The 20,121-nt window shown below is 31.9% G+C and overlaps 3 protein-coding genes across 4 annotated transcripts; 1 reads left to right on the top strand and 2 right to left on the bottom strand.

The window, feature by feature from the left end:
- Positions 1 to 761: 761 nt before the first annotated feature.
- On the top strand, positions 762 to 6,828 carry LOC132734480 (alpha-1,3/1,6-mannosyltransferase ALG2-like). Of its 2 annotated transcripts, XM_060721225.1 has the most exons (4): positions 762 to 818; positions 1,035 to 1,386; positions 4,425 to 4,625; positions 5,117 to 6,828. In XM_060721225.1, the coding sequence occupies exons 2-4, from the start codon at positions 1,131 to 1,133 to the stop codon at positions 5,623 to 5,625; spliced, it is 966 nt and encodes a 321-aa protein (XP_060577208.1). In that variant the 5' UTR covers positions 762 to 818; positions 1,035 to 1,130; the 3' UTR covers positions 5,626 to 6,828. The 2 variants fall into 2 exon arrangements, with proteins under 2 accessions (XP_060577208.1, XP_060577207.1); XM_060721224.1 differs by having other exon boundaries at positions 773 to 1,386.
- A 5,818-nt stretch (positions 6,829 to 12,646) lies between these two features.
- On the bottom strand, positions 12,647 to 18,749 carry LOC132734482 (WD repeat-containing protein 70-like). The gene is made up of 7 exons (XM_060721226.1): positions 18,592 to 18,749; positions 17,835 to 17,973; positions 17,278 to 17,378; positions 16,539 to 16,618; positions 15,870 to 15,986; positions 13,968 to 14,136; positions 12,647 to 13,138 (listed from the first exon to the last, which is right to left on the bottom strand). The coding sequence occupies exons 2-7, from the start codon at positions 17,859 to 17,861 to the stop codon at positions 13,048 to 13,050; spliced, it is 585 nt and encodes a 194-aa protein (XP_060577209.1). The 5' UTR covers positions 17,862 to 17,973; positions 18,592 to 18,749; the 3' UTR covers positions 12,647 to 13,047.
- LOC132734484 (WD repeat-containing protein 70-like) lies at positions 18,588 to 18,676 on the bottom strand (the record flags this gene model as incomplete). Its single annotated transcript, XM_060721228.1, is given in 1 exon segment — positions 18,588 to 18,676. A coding segment is annotated over 1 exon segment (89 nt), but the record flags the coding sequence as incomplete, so codon positions are not given.
- Positions 18,750 to 20,121: the final 1,372 nt, after the last annotated feature.

The following is a 20,121-nucleotide window of genomic DNA, read 5'->3' as shown; positions in this document are numbered from 1 at the left end:
TGAGTCTCAATCTATTTTTAGGCTGGGAAAATCCAATTCAGCCATTGAATATGATACTACACCCAGTAAATATGATTTTATAAAAAGTTCTGTTGACTACTGTTTGGACCAATGAGATTGCAGCTATATTTAGATCATATAATAATATTTATTATTTAATGAGCCTCCTGTGATATTAATGTTTGGCAAACTTCCGAATTATCTTATTACAACTGTGTTATAACTGATATATAAAAATGCATAAGTGTTTGTATTAGGTATATGTGTGTTTTAACCTGAATAAATATCGATCTATCTAGTTATGATTACCTTATCTCCATTGCCTTAATTATTCCCTTTGCACTTAAAGTGAACATAAGTATATAATGGCTCTTTAAGGAATTCCTCTCTAATTAAAATATACGGGAGTACAACCTGAAGGCACGGATTTATATTACATTATGTAATATAAATCCGTGCTGAAGGTAACTTCTTCAAGGGGTAGAGGTAACCGTGTGTAACATTTTTTTTGTTGCATTGGTACCACTGGAAATGCTCTTAAAGCATCCACATTTTGGAGATATGTAAATTTCTTCGTGCTTAATTTGGCAACTCTGTAAAAAAAACAACAATATTTGATTTACTAATAATGAAATTGCATTAAAAATCCATTTTTTATTATAAAAAAGAATATGAATACCCGCGAGGTGTTTGAAAATTATATATGTATACCCTTGATTATATTTTCAATTCTTTAGGTTACATATTTCACTTGTGGTTCAAAAATATAGGTTTTTAATTGAAGGCGAGAAACGGTGTCGACTTCCTGTACACGAAATGTACATTTTTTCTTGCAATATTTTCTGATTTTTGTCTTGATTTATGTTGAAAGCAAAATAATAGTCTCTTAAATGCCAAAAATTGTATTTCTTCACCCAGATTTGGGTATTGGCGGAGCAGAAAAGGCCGTAGTAGATGCAGCATTGGCTTTAAAATCTCGGGGTCATGAAGTTGAATTTTTGACAGCTCATCACGACCCTAATCATTGTTTTCAGGAAACTAGAGATGGCAGTTTCAAAGTTACTGTTGCAGGTGACTGGCTACCAAGAAATTTTTTTGGACGTTTTTATGCTGTATGTGCATACATACGCATGATATATGCAGCAATCTATTTGGTGTTTTTCAGCGACATTTGCTTTGACATAGTTTTCTGTGACCAAATATCTGCATGTGTGCCAATATTGAAGTGTTCAAAAGGAAAAATTCTGTTTTATTGTCATTTTCCTGATATGCTACTTGCCAAGAGAGATACAATTTTAAAAAGAATTTACAGAGCTCCAATAGACTTATTAGAAGAATGGACAACTGGGATGGCACATATTGTTCTTGTTAATAGTAAATTCACAGGTAAGTCACTTAGTTCATACAAATTTATTTAAGTACGTTTGTGTTGGAAGCTATAAGCTTATTGAAACACTCTTGAATCTATTCCTGGAACCAACCAGTACTAAGCAATGAACGTAAAGTTTCTTGCTGAAGGAAACAACGGCTTGCCCTTGACAGGGTTGGAACCAATTACTAATGCAGTCAGCAATCCTTAGTTCATAGTCTGATGCGTTAACCTCTTGGCCACGCTGTCACTAAGTCGTCACTTAGTGTTCAGGATTAGGTAACAGTGGTAATTGTTTTTCCAGCCAGTTGTAAAAAGAAGAAAGACTCTCAATTATTTATCAGGGTTTTACGGGACGCAGAATTTTGCGTCCCTATACGCATAAATTTTGACATGTACGCATATAAGTTATCCACTTGCGTCCAAGTGTACGCACAAAAAATAATCCTAGACAATAGATATTATTGTTTCTGGCCCGACATGATTTTATCTCTTTCTTCCAGGCTTCGCGAAACTGCTGAAACATTTGCCTGACATTCGGTCAGACAAACTTTCAATTCTTGTCTGACCGAAAGAACTTTTGTGTGACCAAATTTTTTTTCCAAATATATGTATATGGTAGTACCTTTGTGTTTTTTTTAAAGACATAGGAACTTTTAAAGATTTGCAACACAATTTTATTCTCTTAAATAAAACATCAGTTTATCCAGATTGATGGACTCTGTCTGGAAATTTAAACATTCATGATCAAAATCATCATCATCATATGATCTTTATAAAATTTATGACACAATGTACATTTCATCTTATTTTCTTCCTCGTTAAAAACCAACCACGAGCGGTCATTTTTCCATTTACCCACAAATTTTCTCGGCAGGCGCCTGGACTCGTATTTCTTTTGTTTCGTTTTTTCCTTCATTAGATAATTTACGTTTTTTGCCTGGCGTAGCGCCAACGTAATAATTTAATAATGCAGTAACTCTTCCGAGTACAAGATCATCGAAAGTTTTATGTATCTAGAATTTGATTGGACACTAAAAATGAAACGGCGAATCAAAACTCGTTTTACATTTTTTTATTCAAGGGAAAAAACTCTGTCTTGATCAGTCTTGGATATATCCCGGTATTCGTACCGGACATAAGGTCCGGAACTCGGAAAAAAATATCGGACCGGCCTGATTTTTGTCGGACATGTCCGACGGTCTGGCAACTTTCGTGAAGCCTGTTCTTCTCAAAGCTCACAAAATTCCATTTAAATCTAATACAGCGAGCAGAAAATGCTTGCATTGTTTATTTCGGAAGTTAACATAATTGAAATCTACTGCGCATGCTCTTTGCAAGTGCCCGCTGCAGAAACTGATGACGTTTGTCGTGCAAGCTACAGTAACTGATGACGTTTACCGTAAAATCTATTTTAGGTAGCTGTTTTTGGTTTTTCTGTTGCTATATTTAGACAGACTATTTATAACAAGCAATTAATATTGGTTAGCGTATCCAATGTCGATGCGAATGTATTTTGTACATGAACGGCAATAATAAAAAAGGCAGTGCTTTTTGCAAACTTATTTTCATAGTGTTATAGAAATTAAGTCACTGGGTATGTTATTATCGTTGGTGTTATAAATATAATGGTTTCGGCGAACTTAACTTTTGACTGGGACATCAAGTATGCCCCAGCTTATGAGGAGGTGCAAAAGCGGTTTCGTCAGCCTTTTGTTATATGATATTTTTAAAAACGCAACATATTTAGCTGACTGGTCTGTAAAGTTATATATTGTGTGTTTACTAGTTCAGCTAAAATATTTACAAATAGATCAGTACAAATTTTCAGTCTGTTGGTGTAATCACCTTTATCAATAACAAAATATGCTACTAAAACTTGACATTCCAGCCACTCAAAGACTTATAAGCCTTGGAAATAGCACAAAGGGCTACTATAGGGCTATAAAAAACCTAGTGATAAAAGATATTGAAATCATATACTTCTAATTATGAAAACAGTACAATTTACATGCATATCTCTTGCAGGGTAAATAAATGATTTTAAGCAAAATAGAGTGGTCTTCATAGTCTTTTATAGTGAAAATAATTTTGGACCCCTAAAATTCAGGCCTGGACCCCTACTTTTCTAGGCTGTGCATCCACTGGACCCCTAAAATTTCAAAGAGATGTAAAACCCTGATTTATATTATTGGTTTGAAAGCTTTAATTGAGTTGTGTATATATACATACAGTACAAAGGCAGTCGGTGCGTGGCTTGGAAAGTAAACATGTACATGACCACGCCCCCATATTTTTATAAATAAAATATTTTTTTCACTTATAAAATATTTGTTTATCTCAAAAAGGTTTTTTTTTAATAAAACAACAAAGGCAAGTTATTTTTAAAAATTTCATACATATATACTATAAATATAGTAAAGGTAGAAAGGTTCGCCAGCGGAACTACCATCAGGCCTTATTTTACCTCCCAGATCTTTGTTAATTGTCAACCAATTTTCACCAAATAAAGTGCAATGTACGCAGAAATGATTTCTCTTTCGAAAATGTACAATATTAGACCAGTTGGTACGACAAAAGATGGAATTTTAAAGCGAAATGCATTTTTTGTCTAGGTCAGACATTGCTTGACCAAGCTGTAAGAAGACGATTTGGAACATTAATTGATCTTTTTCTTAATAACAAACTAATGTCAGTGCATGCAAACAGTTGAAACAGAAAAGACAGAGCTATAATAATCTCGCTTACAGGTCCAAATTTAATCCAAAAGGTCTGTAGGTAGGCACTTTCAGTAGTTATTTGCACTATCTTCTTAAATTTCCCGACATTACATACATGTATACAAATTCTGACCCAGATATACCTGATGTGTACCCCATTTCTCATAGTAAAGATTGAGCGAAGCTGGGTAATAGCGGGAAACTGGGCAGCATACTTTGAATATCCGGATCAGGATATGTACCTGACCTCCCTAAAAAGAAATAAAATTAGGAAAATAATAAAAATGTTGTGAATAATATTTGCTTATCGACAATAATTTCTTTCCTTTTTACAGCCTCTGTTTTCCAAGATACATTTAGATCACTAAGAAACTGTAAACCATCAGTGTTGTATCCAATACCAGACTTTACAGCATTTAATAAGCCAGTAGAAGAGAATATAGATGACATTATGCCCACCAACAAAAATCTTGTGTTCCTGTCTATCAACAGATATGAGCGAAAGAAAAACTTAGCACTGGCAATTCAAGCATTTGGTAAGTTGCATAAACTAATAAGTTGATGTAGAAATGAAGTTCATGAACATATTTTGATATTTTCACAACCTTTTAGTAAAACAGATGTACTGTTTTACTCAGTTGATTTAAAATCCTATGCTTTGTCACACAAACACCGAATCATACACAAGTACATAAAAAACTTAGTACTGCGGCTATATGGTATTGAGCTATACTCTATGAAATGAAATACAAAGAATGCTTACCAAACTCTCAGATAGAGTTAGTTTACTTCTGTCAGTTGTGCTGTTGTTATTATTTTCCTTCATACAAAACACAATTATGTGTGGCACATAAGTTCTACAGATATTCTAGTCCCCAATGGTAAAAATAGATTAATGCAACAAACTGACATGTTGAAAATGTGACATGTAACAGTATGTTAAAGAATAAATAACTTTCATTTATTAGCTTCACATTTTTAATTAGTTATGAAGACGATTAATGGTTTGATTCTTATTTTACTATAGGTCAACTGAAGGATAAGATCTCCAAATCTACAGGTGATAGAATTCATTTAATAATGGCAGGTGGTTATGATGAGAGAGTTGTAGAAAATAAGGAACATTATCTAGAACTTAGATTACTGTGTGATAAATTAGGTATCAATGACGATGTAACATTCTTACGATCTATTAGTGACGGACAGAAACGTTTATTGCTGGAGCATTGTGATTGTTTGATATACACACCAGATAAGGAGCATTTTGGGATTGTGCCAATAGAAGCTATGTATATGAAATGTCCTGTTATAGCTTGCAGTAGTGGTGGCCCGTTAGAAACTGTAGTTGATGGAAAAACTGGTTATCTAAGAGAAGGATTGCCTGACCAGTTTGCTGAAGCAATGGAAAGAATTGTAGATGATCCAAAATTAGCAGGAAAACTTGGTGAAGCTGGAAAAAAACATGTGGAAGATAAATTTTCATTCAGGGCATTTACACAACAACTAAATACTGTTATCACTGAGCTAATGAAATAAAGACATTTATAAGTAATCTGTGCTTAAATAAGTCATCATTAAATGGATTTGTAAATAAATTGAGATGTCATAGATAACAAGAGATGGATATCTCCAGCAGGCTTAGTAGTGCCAACTTGGAATTATAGTGTTTACACATAGTATTATATAATAGTAAATACTGTTAGAAATGTTGGGTTTAAAGGAACATTTTTTTTTTGTATCAAATAATAAAATTCTTCATTTGTCTCCTTTAAAAAAATTATGCCCTATGCTCCCAGTTAGGTATATAGTATTCATAATTTCAGTTTAACCTAATTTGGTCGTATCATCAGGTTACATAATTTATATAAGAATTTAGAACACATTTCTAACATTTTTAAACTAAATAGACTGATAAATTTTTTGAAAATTACTGAAAATGTTCATTTTGGTTGTACCTTTATCACAGTATTGTACTGCATGTATATTATAATTATAAAGAAGTGTTACTTTGCATTTTCTCATTAAGTTTGAATAATTATGTTTACACAATTTTGCTGACCTTAATGTTTCATTAATTCTACTGTTAATTTATTGTGTCGCCTCTACGGAGTAGTGGCGACATATAGGGATCACTTCTATGTCGTCTGTCTGTCCGTCACAAAACTTGTCCGGACTACTCCTCATAAACTACTAGTGCAATTTCATCCAAACTTTACAGGAATGATCAGTACCAAGTCTAGTTGTGCATATTGTCAGCATTTTCCGGTTCAATGATTTTTGTCAGAGTTATGGCCCTTTAATAATTTTTATTTTTAAAGTTTGTCTGGACTACTTCTCTTATACCACTAATGCAATTTCAATGAAACTTTACAGGATTGATCTGTAGCTCAAGTCCTTGTGCATATTGCACGGGTTTTCCGGTTGAATGATTTTTGGCCAAGTTATGGCCCTTTGATAAAAAAGGTGTTTTTTTCTGTGTGTTGCCAGATACACAAAAGCTTGTCAGGACTACTCCTCATAAACTACTGGTGCAATTTCATCCAAACTTTACAGGAACGATCAGTACCAAGTCTAGTTGTGCACTGTCCATCTGTCTGTCCGTCTGTCACAAAACTTGTCCCAACATGAAATTGGCCATTATGAGGCGACACATGTGATCACTGATTGCTCTTGTTATAATGTTGTAGTTAAAGGGCTTGGACAATTTTTTTATCTCCAAGAAATAAATGGTAAAAGGACTATTTTTCTTTCTTTTAATTTGTACATATAACTGCAATGTATGTATTGTTAGGTAAAATGTAGACCTAGATCAAGTACCATTTTTATGCCCCCGAAGGGAAGCATAATATAATCGCACTGTCAGTCCGTCCGTCTGTCCCACTTCATTTGTGTCCGGACTGTATCTTTGTCATACATTATTTGATTTTAAAAACAACTTGGCACAAATGTCTACCAAATCAAAACAATGTGTCACGTCCAAGAACCACGTCCCTACCTCAAAGGTCAAGGTCACACTATCATTTTGAAGTTTTGCATTATTGCAATTTGAGTAAATAGGTACACACATTCGTGTCCGGGCTGTAACTTTGTCATGCATCGTATGATTTTAAAATAAGTAGGCAAAAATTTCTACCACATCAAGACGATGTTTCGCGTCAAAGTATTACGTCTCTACCTCAAAGGTCAAGGTCACACTAACATTTTGAAGTTTCACATTATCACATTTAGAATTAATAGGTACATACAATCATGTCCAGGCTGTAACTTTGTCACGCATGGAAGGATTTTAAAATAAGTTGGCATAAATTTCTACATCATCAAGATAACATGTAGCGACAAAGACCCATGTCCCTACCTTCAAGGTCAAGGTCACACTTATAGTTTGAAGGTACTCATTCTCTCGAGAAGAATTTGAAGATACACATTCATGCCCGGACTGTAACTTTGTCATACATGGAAGGATTTTAAAATAACTTGGCACAAATGTCTACCACATCAAGACAATGTGTCGTGGCTAAGGCTCATGTCCGTGTGTCCCCACTTACACCACAATCATGTCCAGACGGTAACTTTGTCATGCATTGAGGGATTTTGAAATAATTTGGCACAAATGTCTTATCTCATAACAACATTTTGTCGCGTCTAGGAACCACGTCCCTTCTTCAGAGGTCAAGGTCACACTTATATTTTGAAGGTTCATGCTATCACAATTAGAGATTACAGGTACAATAATACAAAGAACAATATTCAGCAATAAGTTACTTTCATTCTCTTTTCTTTCATAATACCTGCATGCTTAAGAAACTTTTTCGGGGGCATTTGTCACTTGGGTGACAGCTCTTGTTTTGTTTCTTTTTAAATCACACTGACAATGTAAAGACAATGCTTTCAGCTTAACTGTTTAAGGGCCACTATTTGCATTATATATGTTACAATGGGGCAACTCTAGTTGAACTTTCTTCACCATGTAACAATTTGAAGTTTTTCATGGGACTCAAAGCTACAAAGGGTGAGAGCAAGTCATTTATATTCAGTGACTTAAACCATTCTCCCATAGAGCCCAGTCAGCAACCATAACCATTCTCCCAATAGAGCCCAGTCAGTGACCATAACCATTCTCCCAAAAGAGCCCAGTCTGTGACCATAACCATTCTCCCAAAAGAGCCCAGTCAGTGACCATAACCATTTTCCCAATAGAGCCCAGTCAGTGACCATAACCATTCTCCCAATAGAGCCCAGTCTGTGACCATAACCATTCTCCCAATAGAGCCCAGTCAGTGACCATAACCATTCTACCAAAAGAGCCCAGTCAGCAACCGTAACCAACCTCCCATAGAGTCCAGTCAGTGACCATTACCATTCTCTCATAGAGCCCAGTCGAGCCCAGTCTGTGACCATAACCATTCTCCCGATAGAGCCCAGTCAGTGACCATAACCATTCTCCCAATAGAGCCCAGTCAGTGACCATAACCATTCTCCCAATAGAGCCCAGTCAGTGACCATAACCATTCTCCCATAGAGCCCAGTCAGTGACCATAACCATTCTCCCCATAGAGCCCAGTCTGTGACCATAACCATTCTCTCATAGAGTCCAGTCAGTGACCATAACCATTCTCCCAATAGAGCCCAGTCAGCAACCATAACCATTCTCCGTCAGTGACCATAACCATTCTCCCAATAGAGCCAGTCAGTGACCATAACCATTCTCCCAATAGAGCCCAGTCAGTGACCATAACCATTCTCCCAATAGAGCCCAGTCAGTGACCATAACCATTCTCCAATAGAGCCCAGTCAGCGACCATTACCATTCTCTCATAGAGCCCAGTCAGTGACCATAACCATTCTCCCATAGAGCCCAGTCAGTGACCATAACCATTCTCCCAATAGAGCCCAGTCAGTGACCATAACCATTCTCCCAATAGAGCCCAGTCAGTGACCATAACCATTCTCCCAATAGAGCCCAGTCTGTGACCATAACCATTCTCCCAATAGAGCCCAGTCAGTGACCATAACCATTCTCCCCATAGAGCCAGTCTGTGACCATAACCATTCTCTCATAGAGTCCAGTCAGTGACCATAACCATTCTCCCAATAGAGCCCAGTCAGTGACCATAACCATTCTCCCAATAGAGCCCAGTCAGTGACCATAACCATTCTCCCAATAGAGCCAAGTCAGTGACCATAACCATTCTCCCAAATAGAGCCCAGTCAGTGACCATAACCATTCTCCCAATAGAGCCCAGTCAGTGACCATAACCATTCTCCCAATAGAGCCCAGTCAGCAACCATTACCATTCTCTCATAGAGCCCAGTCAGTGACCATCGACACTCCCATTATATGAGCCCAGTCAGTGACCATAAAAACTCCCATTATAAGAGCCCAGTCAGTGACCATAAGCCCAGGCAGAAACTATAACCACCTTTCAATAGAGCCCAGAGCAGCAGTTTTGGAAAAAACTAACTTGCTAACAGAAACTTAATAAAAGTGTTTAAAAAAGCTGGATAGTTAATCCTTGATCTTGTGACCCAAAATGGGTATGGTGGGTAGGCTTTGTCAAGGTGCATCTATACAGTTAATAAATTAGTTACAAAGTTTGAGGTTTCTAGGTTAATGCACATTGTCTTCTATAATCAATTTTATGTTTCGTGTTTGCAGGTTAAAGTGAATTTGACCTTTAGACGTTATAAATAAAACTGATCAATGTGCATTAACATGTTAAAATTCAATGTTAGTATTAAGGGTGTAAAGGTTTATCGGTATACCGATATATGATAAAAAAATTCAGTGACATTATAATAATTTTTGGAAAACCGGTATTCTATAAAATCATTATTTTCAATTAATTGCCTTCTAATTTTGTACAAATTTCACATAAAATCTTTAATTGGCAAATTTTATTGGCACCAACGTAAGATAAAAATATCCGACAACTAGTACACTTAAAAGTCAATAAGCGGCCGCATAATTTACATAAGCGGCTCAGATGTGAAAGATGTGTTTATCAAATTGTGTGACACTTAACTATCTGTTTAGTCCGTACATTCTTATTAAGTTTCCCCTTATAATAATATATAATGTTTATTGTTACCCCATCTTTACATAAAAACATATACATGACAATATGTATTGCAATACACTTCTGCAAAATGGCAATATATTGCAATATGGTTTTTGCTGTATTGTTACACCCCTAGTAGGTATTGAAGTAAATGACAAGAGGTTATATTTTAACCCAAGTTTCATTACTGATCATCACTTTAATTAAATAATATGACAATAGTTCAATGAAGGAAGGAGAATATATTCAAGGACTATCAATTGTGCAAGAATGATTTTGCAGGTGATAAAGTTTTTTCAAATTTATCCAAATTGTTGCTATTAGTTTAAAGAATCTTGTTAACTAGATTTCATAAAAAAGGTTGCCTTGAAGGGTACAAAACTTGTAAAGAAAACTAAATGTGGAATTGGTCAGTATTTTGCTAATAGATACAAGTATACATTAAGGAAAAGTGATTAACAAATATAAGGTTAATGCACTTGTCATGCATGAACACCTATAGCAGAATGAGGACATATTTAAAGCATGATCCCATAGAGCAAATGATCTAATAAGACTGAGGGCTTATGCAGATGTTAATGCTTATCTTGCATAAAAAAACCCAGATAATTGTGTCTGTTTTGGTAATTCAACGTTTCCAGTTATTTGTTTTTTCATATGAAAACTGATTATGTTATGATTTTCACATGCTAGAGCTATGTCGTTTGACAGTTATGTTTTGATAATGTAACTACAGGGGTCCTTATAACAGATGCTGGTGAGATTCTATCCATTAATGCTTGTTTTCTCTGCTATTTATGAGTACATGTATCCTGCACGCACAGTTTTTATGCAATATTTGTTTTATACAGTATTTTATATACACTTGAAAAGCCAGTAATTCCATCAATATCAATTAGGGATCTACCAATTGTCTCCAACAGTTGGCTCAAGTGTCATTAATATCCCTCATGAGTTTAGGGAATGTGGAATAAACATCAGAACTTATATTGGTCAGAGATTAGATCTTGACCTTACAAAGATACATTCTTTATGTCATTTAAATGACCAAAGTATCATAATTATTAAGCAGTTCTAGATATATAAAGGAGACTCAAAATTTGCCTGAAACATTTACCAGGGTTGTTTTAGAACTAATGCAACTTAACCTTGTCAACTTTTCTCTTGACAACTTACAAATTGTATACTTAATTCACAATAAATTGCTCCTGTTTTGCCTGTATACAAAGTTATAATTCTTTTATTGTAAAAGTACATTTTTATTGTCCCCGAATGGTTTATCCTACATATACCAGACACTTGAAAATCCCAAGCTGACTGCTATGGGAGCTATAACATCTACATAACACCCAAAGAACTTATTTAACAGAGCAAGGAAATGTTCACAAAAGTCTGGTGTTGAGAATTAGTTGATATATTTGATACCCTTCTTCGTTTTCCTCAAACAAGTCTTAATTAAGTCTTGTGTTAGCCATAAAGTGTTGTCACAGAAAAAGGAAATGTTTGTCATACATTTATTTTGCCACCTATTATCATTAAATATTATGTGTTCAACATCTTTAATGGTGACAGAACAAGATGGTAACTTTGAAACCATGTATGGAATATTCATTTTGGTATGAAATTTTAACAGTTGTTAATTCACAGCCAATTAGTGATCTCCCAGATCTAAATAGAACCTTTGCAAATCTTCTCAAAATGTACATAGGTTTCAGTGCCAGTTTCAGAAAATAACTTTTATTATCTTTACTGTACAGACACTATAACTGTTAGACCAACATCACCCATATATCAGGAACAAATATTTTCTTTCAGTTCCTTCTTCAAAATAAAATGAATCAGTGTTGATGAACTGCTAGAGAGACAAGCCTAGAAAATTAGTGTAAATCTTCATTGAGTGGTTCCTTGTTTCTACATATGGTTATAAGTGAAAACAGTATTTGGAAGTTCTCCCATCTGAATCAAGTTTCTGTATTTCTATGACTTCATTTCACTGACTATATTTACATGTAGTGTGATGTAATAACTTATGTATAAAAAAAAAAGATTTTTATGAAATGTTGATTTTGATTTGAAAAATTAATACTGCATGTTTCTGATGATATTTAAGTGAAGTTGCATTAATTCTGAAACACCCCTCATATTATCCCTAAAACTGCAACGGTAGTGCAAACAATACTGGCTCTCCATGGTGTTTCACTTACATACACATTTGACACAAGTATCATGTTTATCCTTAGATATAGGATCTACTATAACTTTATAGTTTAATTTTGGACCAATAATTGTGACTACTTTTTAGGCTATTCTAAAATTTAAGAATTTAACTCTCCAAAAAGCCCTATTGAGTATTCTATATGAATCTGATGCTAAAGATGCTAAAACGTTTTATATGTTAAACTCATAAACAAAGTATTTGATATGTGAGTGATACAAATTGTTCAAGCCTATGATGAATATCCTAACAAAGGTTAAATAGATATAACAAAGACAATAAATTCATGGCTCAAATTCTTTATATTGAAATGTTACCTTAGTTACAAAATCTGTGTTCAACAGTTAATCTTAAGAGATAAACATTTCGCCTAATTTTTACAAAGATTCCTCTAGTAATTCAAGAAATACTGAGCAGCCACACTGACAGTTGGATAGATAAACATAATAAGTCACTCTGGGCCTTAAACAAGATCTGACAGTCAAGTTTCCAGCATTTGAAACCCTCTTACACTTTAAACAATTGAAATGTATGTTTAGTGTGTCATTTCTTGTTGGTTAAAACATCCAGTGACTGATTTGTACAACATAAAATCAGTCTTTAAGTAGACATTTCATTTAAAACATCTTATCCAGCAAGAGATTTTATTCTATCATTTGTTTGTCCTATGTTTACACATGTTTGCTATGACTTTTTGGTTTTCTTCCAAGGTGGCTGTATATCTTCTTCCTCCACTTCCTTCTCTTCACCTTGAAATATTGGTACTGGCTGTGTTCTGAAATCATATCATTTATCACTTTTATATTTGTAGTTCAATACAATATAGTGTATACAGTACATATATATAAATACATTGAATATATGTTTTGTTCACAACCAGGATAAACTGTCAAATGTCGACATTCAGTAACACCTATACAAGTACAAAACTCCTGTACAGTACTATAATACAGAAACTGCCTACAGTTTGCAATGACTTTACACTTTGCTAATATTATTGCCTTTAATATCATTATAATCCTTATTTAAATGATAAATGAGAGTGTGTGGAGGGGAGGGGGAGTCTGTGGCCAAGCGACTCAGGTTGCTTAGTTTTAACCACTTGACCCTTATTGCTGTTGCTTTGACTTGCTTTCATATTTGTAAAGGAGCTATCCAGCTAAACTAGCAGACTTCCTCTAGTGCCTTAAATTATACCTAAAGGGAAATCTGATCTTTTTCAATCAGTTACGCTCTGTCCTTAAGAACTAATATATAATCACAGGATGACTTGTAGTTTCTATTCCTTAAAGGAAGGCTGTACATTGAACAATATAACAGATGGAGTTATCTCTGACGTGGGTACAGATCTTTTTGCTTTACAATTTTTTCTGCTTCAAGAAAACTTATCTTTACTAGTGTTAATATTTAGTTATTTACAACTCTTAAATCCAAGTTATAACATTAAACAGTTTTATTTAACATTGTAAGGATAGAATGATATAATAATAGTTATGTTTTATGCACCTTACAAAAGTTATTATGTTAACATTTCAAGGTTTAAATCTGCTGTAAACACAAACATTTCATACAAAGACAACATTTCAATCAAACATTTATCATACTTTTTATAAGCAGGAGCAACATAAAGTGGATTTTCCTCAGCAACTTTTGCATGTCTTAGAATAGCTTCCCTTGGATTATCTTCATATGGGTCTTCTTTCTTCACAACTAATGTCTGTACAACATACTGGGACAAAGTTCCACCTTTATTGGCCAAGCGACCTCCAGATCCTGAAATATATGTCCATCTTATAGTAACAAAATGACAAAAACTGAATATCTGGTTTAACTGCCAGTCTTTACAATTCCTCAGCCATTTAGAATGAAAAAATAACCTGGGCTGCATATAGTTTAACTTGTAGGTTTTCATCCTATAAACAAAATGGTCTACAAACAAAACACAAGTGAAAGATTTACGAACAATTGATTAACAAAATAATAAAATAACACATACCATCAAATTTATCAATTGAAAGGAATAACATATTACAAGTATCTGAATAAAATTACTAAAATCTTACCAGAATCATCATACAAGAGCTTGAGACAAGATAAATCAAGTTTGATATAAAGTAACTAAAATACAACAACTTTAATTTCAAGTCAGGCATGTCTGTTACTAATACATAATGGAACTTTCAAAGAGAAATATTTTACTTATAAGTCCATGTATTGGTAGATAACTGTTACTAGTACATAATGGAACTATCAAAGAGAAATATTTTACTTATAAGTTCATGTATTGGTAGATAACTGTTACCAGTACATTACAGAACTATCAAAGAGAAATATTTTACTTATAAGTCCATGTATTGGTAGATAACTGTTACCAGTACATAATGGAACTATCAAAGAGAAATATTTTACTTATAAGTCCATGTATTGGTAGATAACTGTTACTAATACATAATGGAACTATCAAAGAGAAATATTTTACTTATAAGTCCATGTATTGGTAGATAACTGTTACCAGTACATAATGGAACTATCAAAGAGAAATATTTTACTTATAAGTCCATGTATTGGTAGATAACTGTTACCAGTACATTACAGAACTATCAAAGAGAAATATTTTACTTATAAGTCCATGTATTGGTAGATAACTGTTACTAATACATAATGGAACTATCAAAGAGAAATATTTTACTTATAAGTCCATGTATTGGTAGATAACTGTTACCAGTACATTACAGAACTATCAAAGAGAAATATTTTACTTATAAGTCCATGTATTGGTAGATAACTGTTACTTATACATAATGGAACTATCAAAGAGAAATATTTTACTTATAAGTCCATGTATTGGTAGATAACTGTTACCAGTACATAATGGAACTATCAAAGAGAAATATTTTACTTATAAGTCCATGTATTGGTAGATAACTGATACCAGTACATTACAGAACTATCAAAGAGAAATATTTTACTTATAAGTCCATGTATTGGTAGATAACTGTTACCAGTACATAATGGAACTATCAAAGAGAAATATTTTACTTATAAGTCCATGTATTGGTAGATAACTGTTACCAGTACATAATGGAACTATCAAAGAGAAATATTTTACTTATAAGTCCATGTATTGGTAGATAACTGTTACCAGTACATAATGGAACTATCAAAGAGAAATATTTTACTTATAAGTCCATGTATTGGTAGATAACTGTTACCAGTACATAATGGAACTATCAAAGAGAAATATTTTACTTATAAGTCCATGTATTGGTAGATAACTGTTACTAATACATAATGGAACTATCAAAGAGAAATATTTTACTTATAAGTCCATGTATTGGTAGATAACTGTTACCAGTACATAATGGAACTATCAAAGAGAAATATTTTACTTATATGTCCATGTATTAGTAGATAACTGTTAGTAGTACATAATAGAACTATCAAAAAGAAATATTTTACTTTTATATCCATGTATTGGTAGATTAGGTTTATAGCAAGGAGATTACCTGGTCCATATATTGGTAAATCAGGTCTGTGAGATTTTGTTGGATCTCTTCGAGCTCTCTCTTCTTGTTTCTTTGTACTAGATTCTCTCTGTTGTCTAAACATTGGTAGTGCATATGCTGAAATCAGTGCAAAACAATAATGCTAGATGTTAGTTAAATACATCTCTATCATTAATCATGTTTAAATATTATTGAAGGGAAATGATCAAACTGTGTCCAAATTATTCATTCATGTTTCAGTAGTTTTATGATACATTAATTTTGCAAGCAAAACTTAAACCAAAGAATTTTTTTAAATCAAAAAGTAATAATTCAGTCAAATTCCATGTCAGAGTTATGGGCCTTGGAAAGTGACCTCCAATTATGATACCTAATAGATGTATAAAGTTTCAAGTGAATACCTTTAATAGTTATGGAGATCGAGGTTCTAGGACATTTGTTGATATAAAGCATGTAAAAACTAAGGTGTAATAATCTATGCTGAATTACAAGATGTAGAAAAAACTAATGTGTAATAATCCATGCTGTTGAAGAACATATAAAGGCAATGTGTATAAATTATGGCGATATAAACATGTTAAACTAACGTGTAATAGTCTATGCTGATATAAAACATGTAAAAAGTAACGTGTAAAAATCTATGCTGATATAAAACAAGTAAAAACTAACGTGTAATAATCTGTCTATGTGCAACTATCTCCATCTGTTTCACTTTTGATGGTTTCTTCGCAACACAAAGTTTTGCTCCTCTGTCAAAATTAAACACTTTACATTATATAATGTCTAAATGTAGGCAAATACAACAATTATAAAAGAAACAGAGAATTTTGTATTTATTAATATGACGCTTTAATGAAACTACAACAGAAATAAAACATGTGCCAGAAAAAGAACAAAGATAATCTTAAGCTGGGCAACACTACATTTGTTCTTCAAATTATGACAAGTTTTTTTTAATTTGTGTAAACATAAAATATATTAAATCTTTTTTAACATATATGAACCACTCTCAAGTCTGTAAACTGAAACCAACCAGTGCTGGTTGTAACCTCCACATGGTTCGAACACATGATCCCTGGGTTGAGAGGCAGATAGCTTTATCACTAGACCACTGCTCCCTTTCAATATTGATTCTTAGTTCAGATAAATATGTTGTAAGTCCTGATTCATTTACAAGTTTGTCTTCCTCAGTTTGTTTTATAATTGCAAGCTCAATATTGAGAACACTGGATTTGTAATCTAGGGTCCTTAGTTCTATTCTCAAGATATTTGATAATTAATGGTTTGTTATCCAAGAAAGTTGGTTAAATAGACTGACCACTGAGACAGGACCAAAATTGTTGAAATAGGCTAAAAAACCAGACAAACAATTAAGATGTAAAATACATAAGTAACTAATTGTTTATACCTATGACTCTTTTGTTCATCATAGTAAAGATATGCCTTGCCGTCACCACATCCCACTACAAACTGATTAAGACGTGGATGCCAGATACAGCGTACAACACTCTGTACAGTATAAAATAAACATTTCTATTTCAATAAACATTTATAATTTTATCTCATCATACATCTCATCGTATTTTAAATTAGTGATTCTCTACTTTAAGGGAAATTTAACTTTATTTGAATAGAAGAAATTTTATTTTGCAGAAAAACTGTCCCTGAAAATATATATCAACTATGCAGAATAAGGAACAGAAGTGAAAAATCATTCTTTTTATTTAAGACTTCTGAAAACAAGCAGTTCTACTTTTCCTTCTAAAAATAAAGTGGCCATTCATTTATCAAACATCTAGGAAAGTAGCATGGAAATGTGTTTCAATAAAACATTTATTCACTTATACTTCTATTTGCATTAACAAAAGTTTATAATAAAGATATGGTTAAAAAATATTCAACCTCTAGTCTTAAATAATGAAACATTAAAATATGCAAGTAAACAAGTAAAAAAATAAAACTTACTGTATCAGACACTTCAAGTTGTGTCATTACATCTAGAGATTCTCTATCCAGGAAGAGTAACTTCCCTTTACCCTCATTCTTCTTTACTGAGACACCTGTCACAATCAATTGGTCATCAGGACTAAACAAACAGTCTGTACTGAAATAAAATTCCTTTTTAAATGTTACTTTCACACTTTTCTATGGCTCCTAGACAGTTCCTTGCAATTATAAATTATAATTCTGAATACACATGTAAATTTTGACACGAATACCCTCAGCGATGAATGAAATATGAAGTTCCATAAAAAACAACCCAAAAATAACTTGCTAACTTTGTATAGAGTATGAAAACCTGCGATTCTCAGCCAAGTTAAATACAGAATGTAGTACATTGTACATTTTTAGTAAAACAAATATATAACACCTTTATCTAGAATGTTACAGTGAAAATTATTATTCAGATGTACCATCATATATTGTATTATTCTAGTACAACAAGATGTCACTAATATTTCATTCAAAACATTAACAGCAGCAAGCAGATTATGTAAGTATCTACTGCAATGTCTATATTTACAGCTACATTTTTATAATGATATTATATAATGATATTTTATAATGATATTATATGAAAATATTAATATGAGAAAGATTTAAGGATTAATACAAAGCTTTAATTTCTTTAGTTCTACATTTTAGTTCTTTTACAAGGATCAGTACAATTTGTTTTCTATGTCTTTAAATTCCATAATCTTTTTCATAGGAAAAAACTTACACTGGGAAGAAATTAGGAAGATCTGTTTTTACTTTTAATGGCTCTTTAAAATTTCTAATGTCCCAGAGTTTTACAGTATCATCTCCTGAAACAAAGCAACACAATACATACTTATTGTTGTTTTCTTATAATAAATTGATAGAGACAACATTCAGAATGATAAAATATTTTGTCAGTGCATTTATTTGGGCAAATTTCAATTGCGCTAATTTACCAATAAAGAAATCATAAGCACAAAACATATACACATCACATGCACCACAAATCACAATGGAAAACAGAAAAAGCTTTTGAAAAACTTAACATTTTTAAAAAAGACAAAAAAGCTCTTTTTAAAAACTTTTCGAAACAAAAAATGAAAAAATTTGAAATAATTGAGAAAATTTTTAAATTTTAAAATTGGGGCCCAAATTTTGAAAAAGTTAATTTTGAAAAAAATGAAAAAATTAAACAAATGCTTTAAAATAAAAGAAACAAAAATAGAAAAAATTGAGCAAATTTATAGAAAAAATTGAAAAATTTTAAAAAATAAAAATGAAATTTTAAAAAAACAAAAATTGCTTTAAAAATGAAAAAAATAGAATTTCAAAAATAGAAAAATTTTAACAACAAAAAAAGAAAAATGACACAATTTTAAAAATAAACTGCCCAAATTTTTAATGAAAAATGAATTTTTATTTAAAAAAATTGCCTTTTAAAAAATGATAGTTTTAAAAAATGAAAAATGGTTTTAAATAAGTTGCCAACAAATGAAGATAAGCTGCAAAATGAAGAAAAAAGCAACAAAAATGAAAAATTGAACCAAATTTTAAAAATGAAAAATGAGAAATTTCAAAATAAAAAAATGCCAAAATTTATATATAAGTTGAAAAATATAGTATAATTAACAATGATATTAAAATTACAAAATTTTTATATAATTAACCATTATAAAAAAAAATTTAAAAAATTTTATAGAAATATGCAAAAAAAAAAAAAAAAAATTATAATAATTGAAAAAAATTAGGTTAAAATTTGCAGTATAATTTTTTTAACAAAATTAATAAAAACTATCAATATATATAATTACAAAAATTTGATTATAATTAAAAATATTATAATTTACAAAAAAAATAATTAAAAATTATATAAACTGACACAAAATAGTATAATTTAAAAAATTTTAAAAAATTAAAAATATATATAATTTAAAAAATGTTAAATAAATTAATAAAAATATATTTGAAAAATTGTTTAGTTTTTTGAAAAACAAATATTATAATTTATGCAAATATATTTAAAAAAAAATATATTTTAAATGAACCAAATTTTTGTATAAAAAAAAATGATAGTTTAATTTTTGACACCAAATGATTAAGGTTAAAGCAATTGTAGTTTAAATTTTTTGACACAAATGATATTTAAAAGCTGACCCAAATGGATAGTTAAGTTGAAAACAATAATATTTGGGTTTGAAAAAAATTTAAAAATTTTTTAAGTTGCACAAATGATAGTAAAAGCGTTTGCAAATGAAAAGAAAAAAATTTGACA

This window comes from Ruditapes philippinarum, unplaced genomic scaffold (genome assembly GCF_026571515.1).
Source record: "Ruditapes philippinarum isolate M1 unplaced genomic scaffold, ASM2657151v2 ctg2756_1_1_1_1, whole genome shotgun sequence".
Classification (NCBI taxonomy): Eukaryota; Metazoa; Mollusca; class Bivalvia; order Venerida; family Veneridae; genus Ruditapes; species Ruditapes philippinarum.
This window is presented reverse-complemented; position numbering and strand designations above follow the sequence as displayed.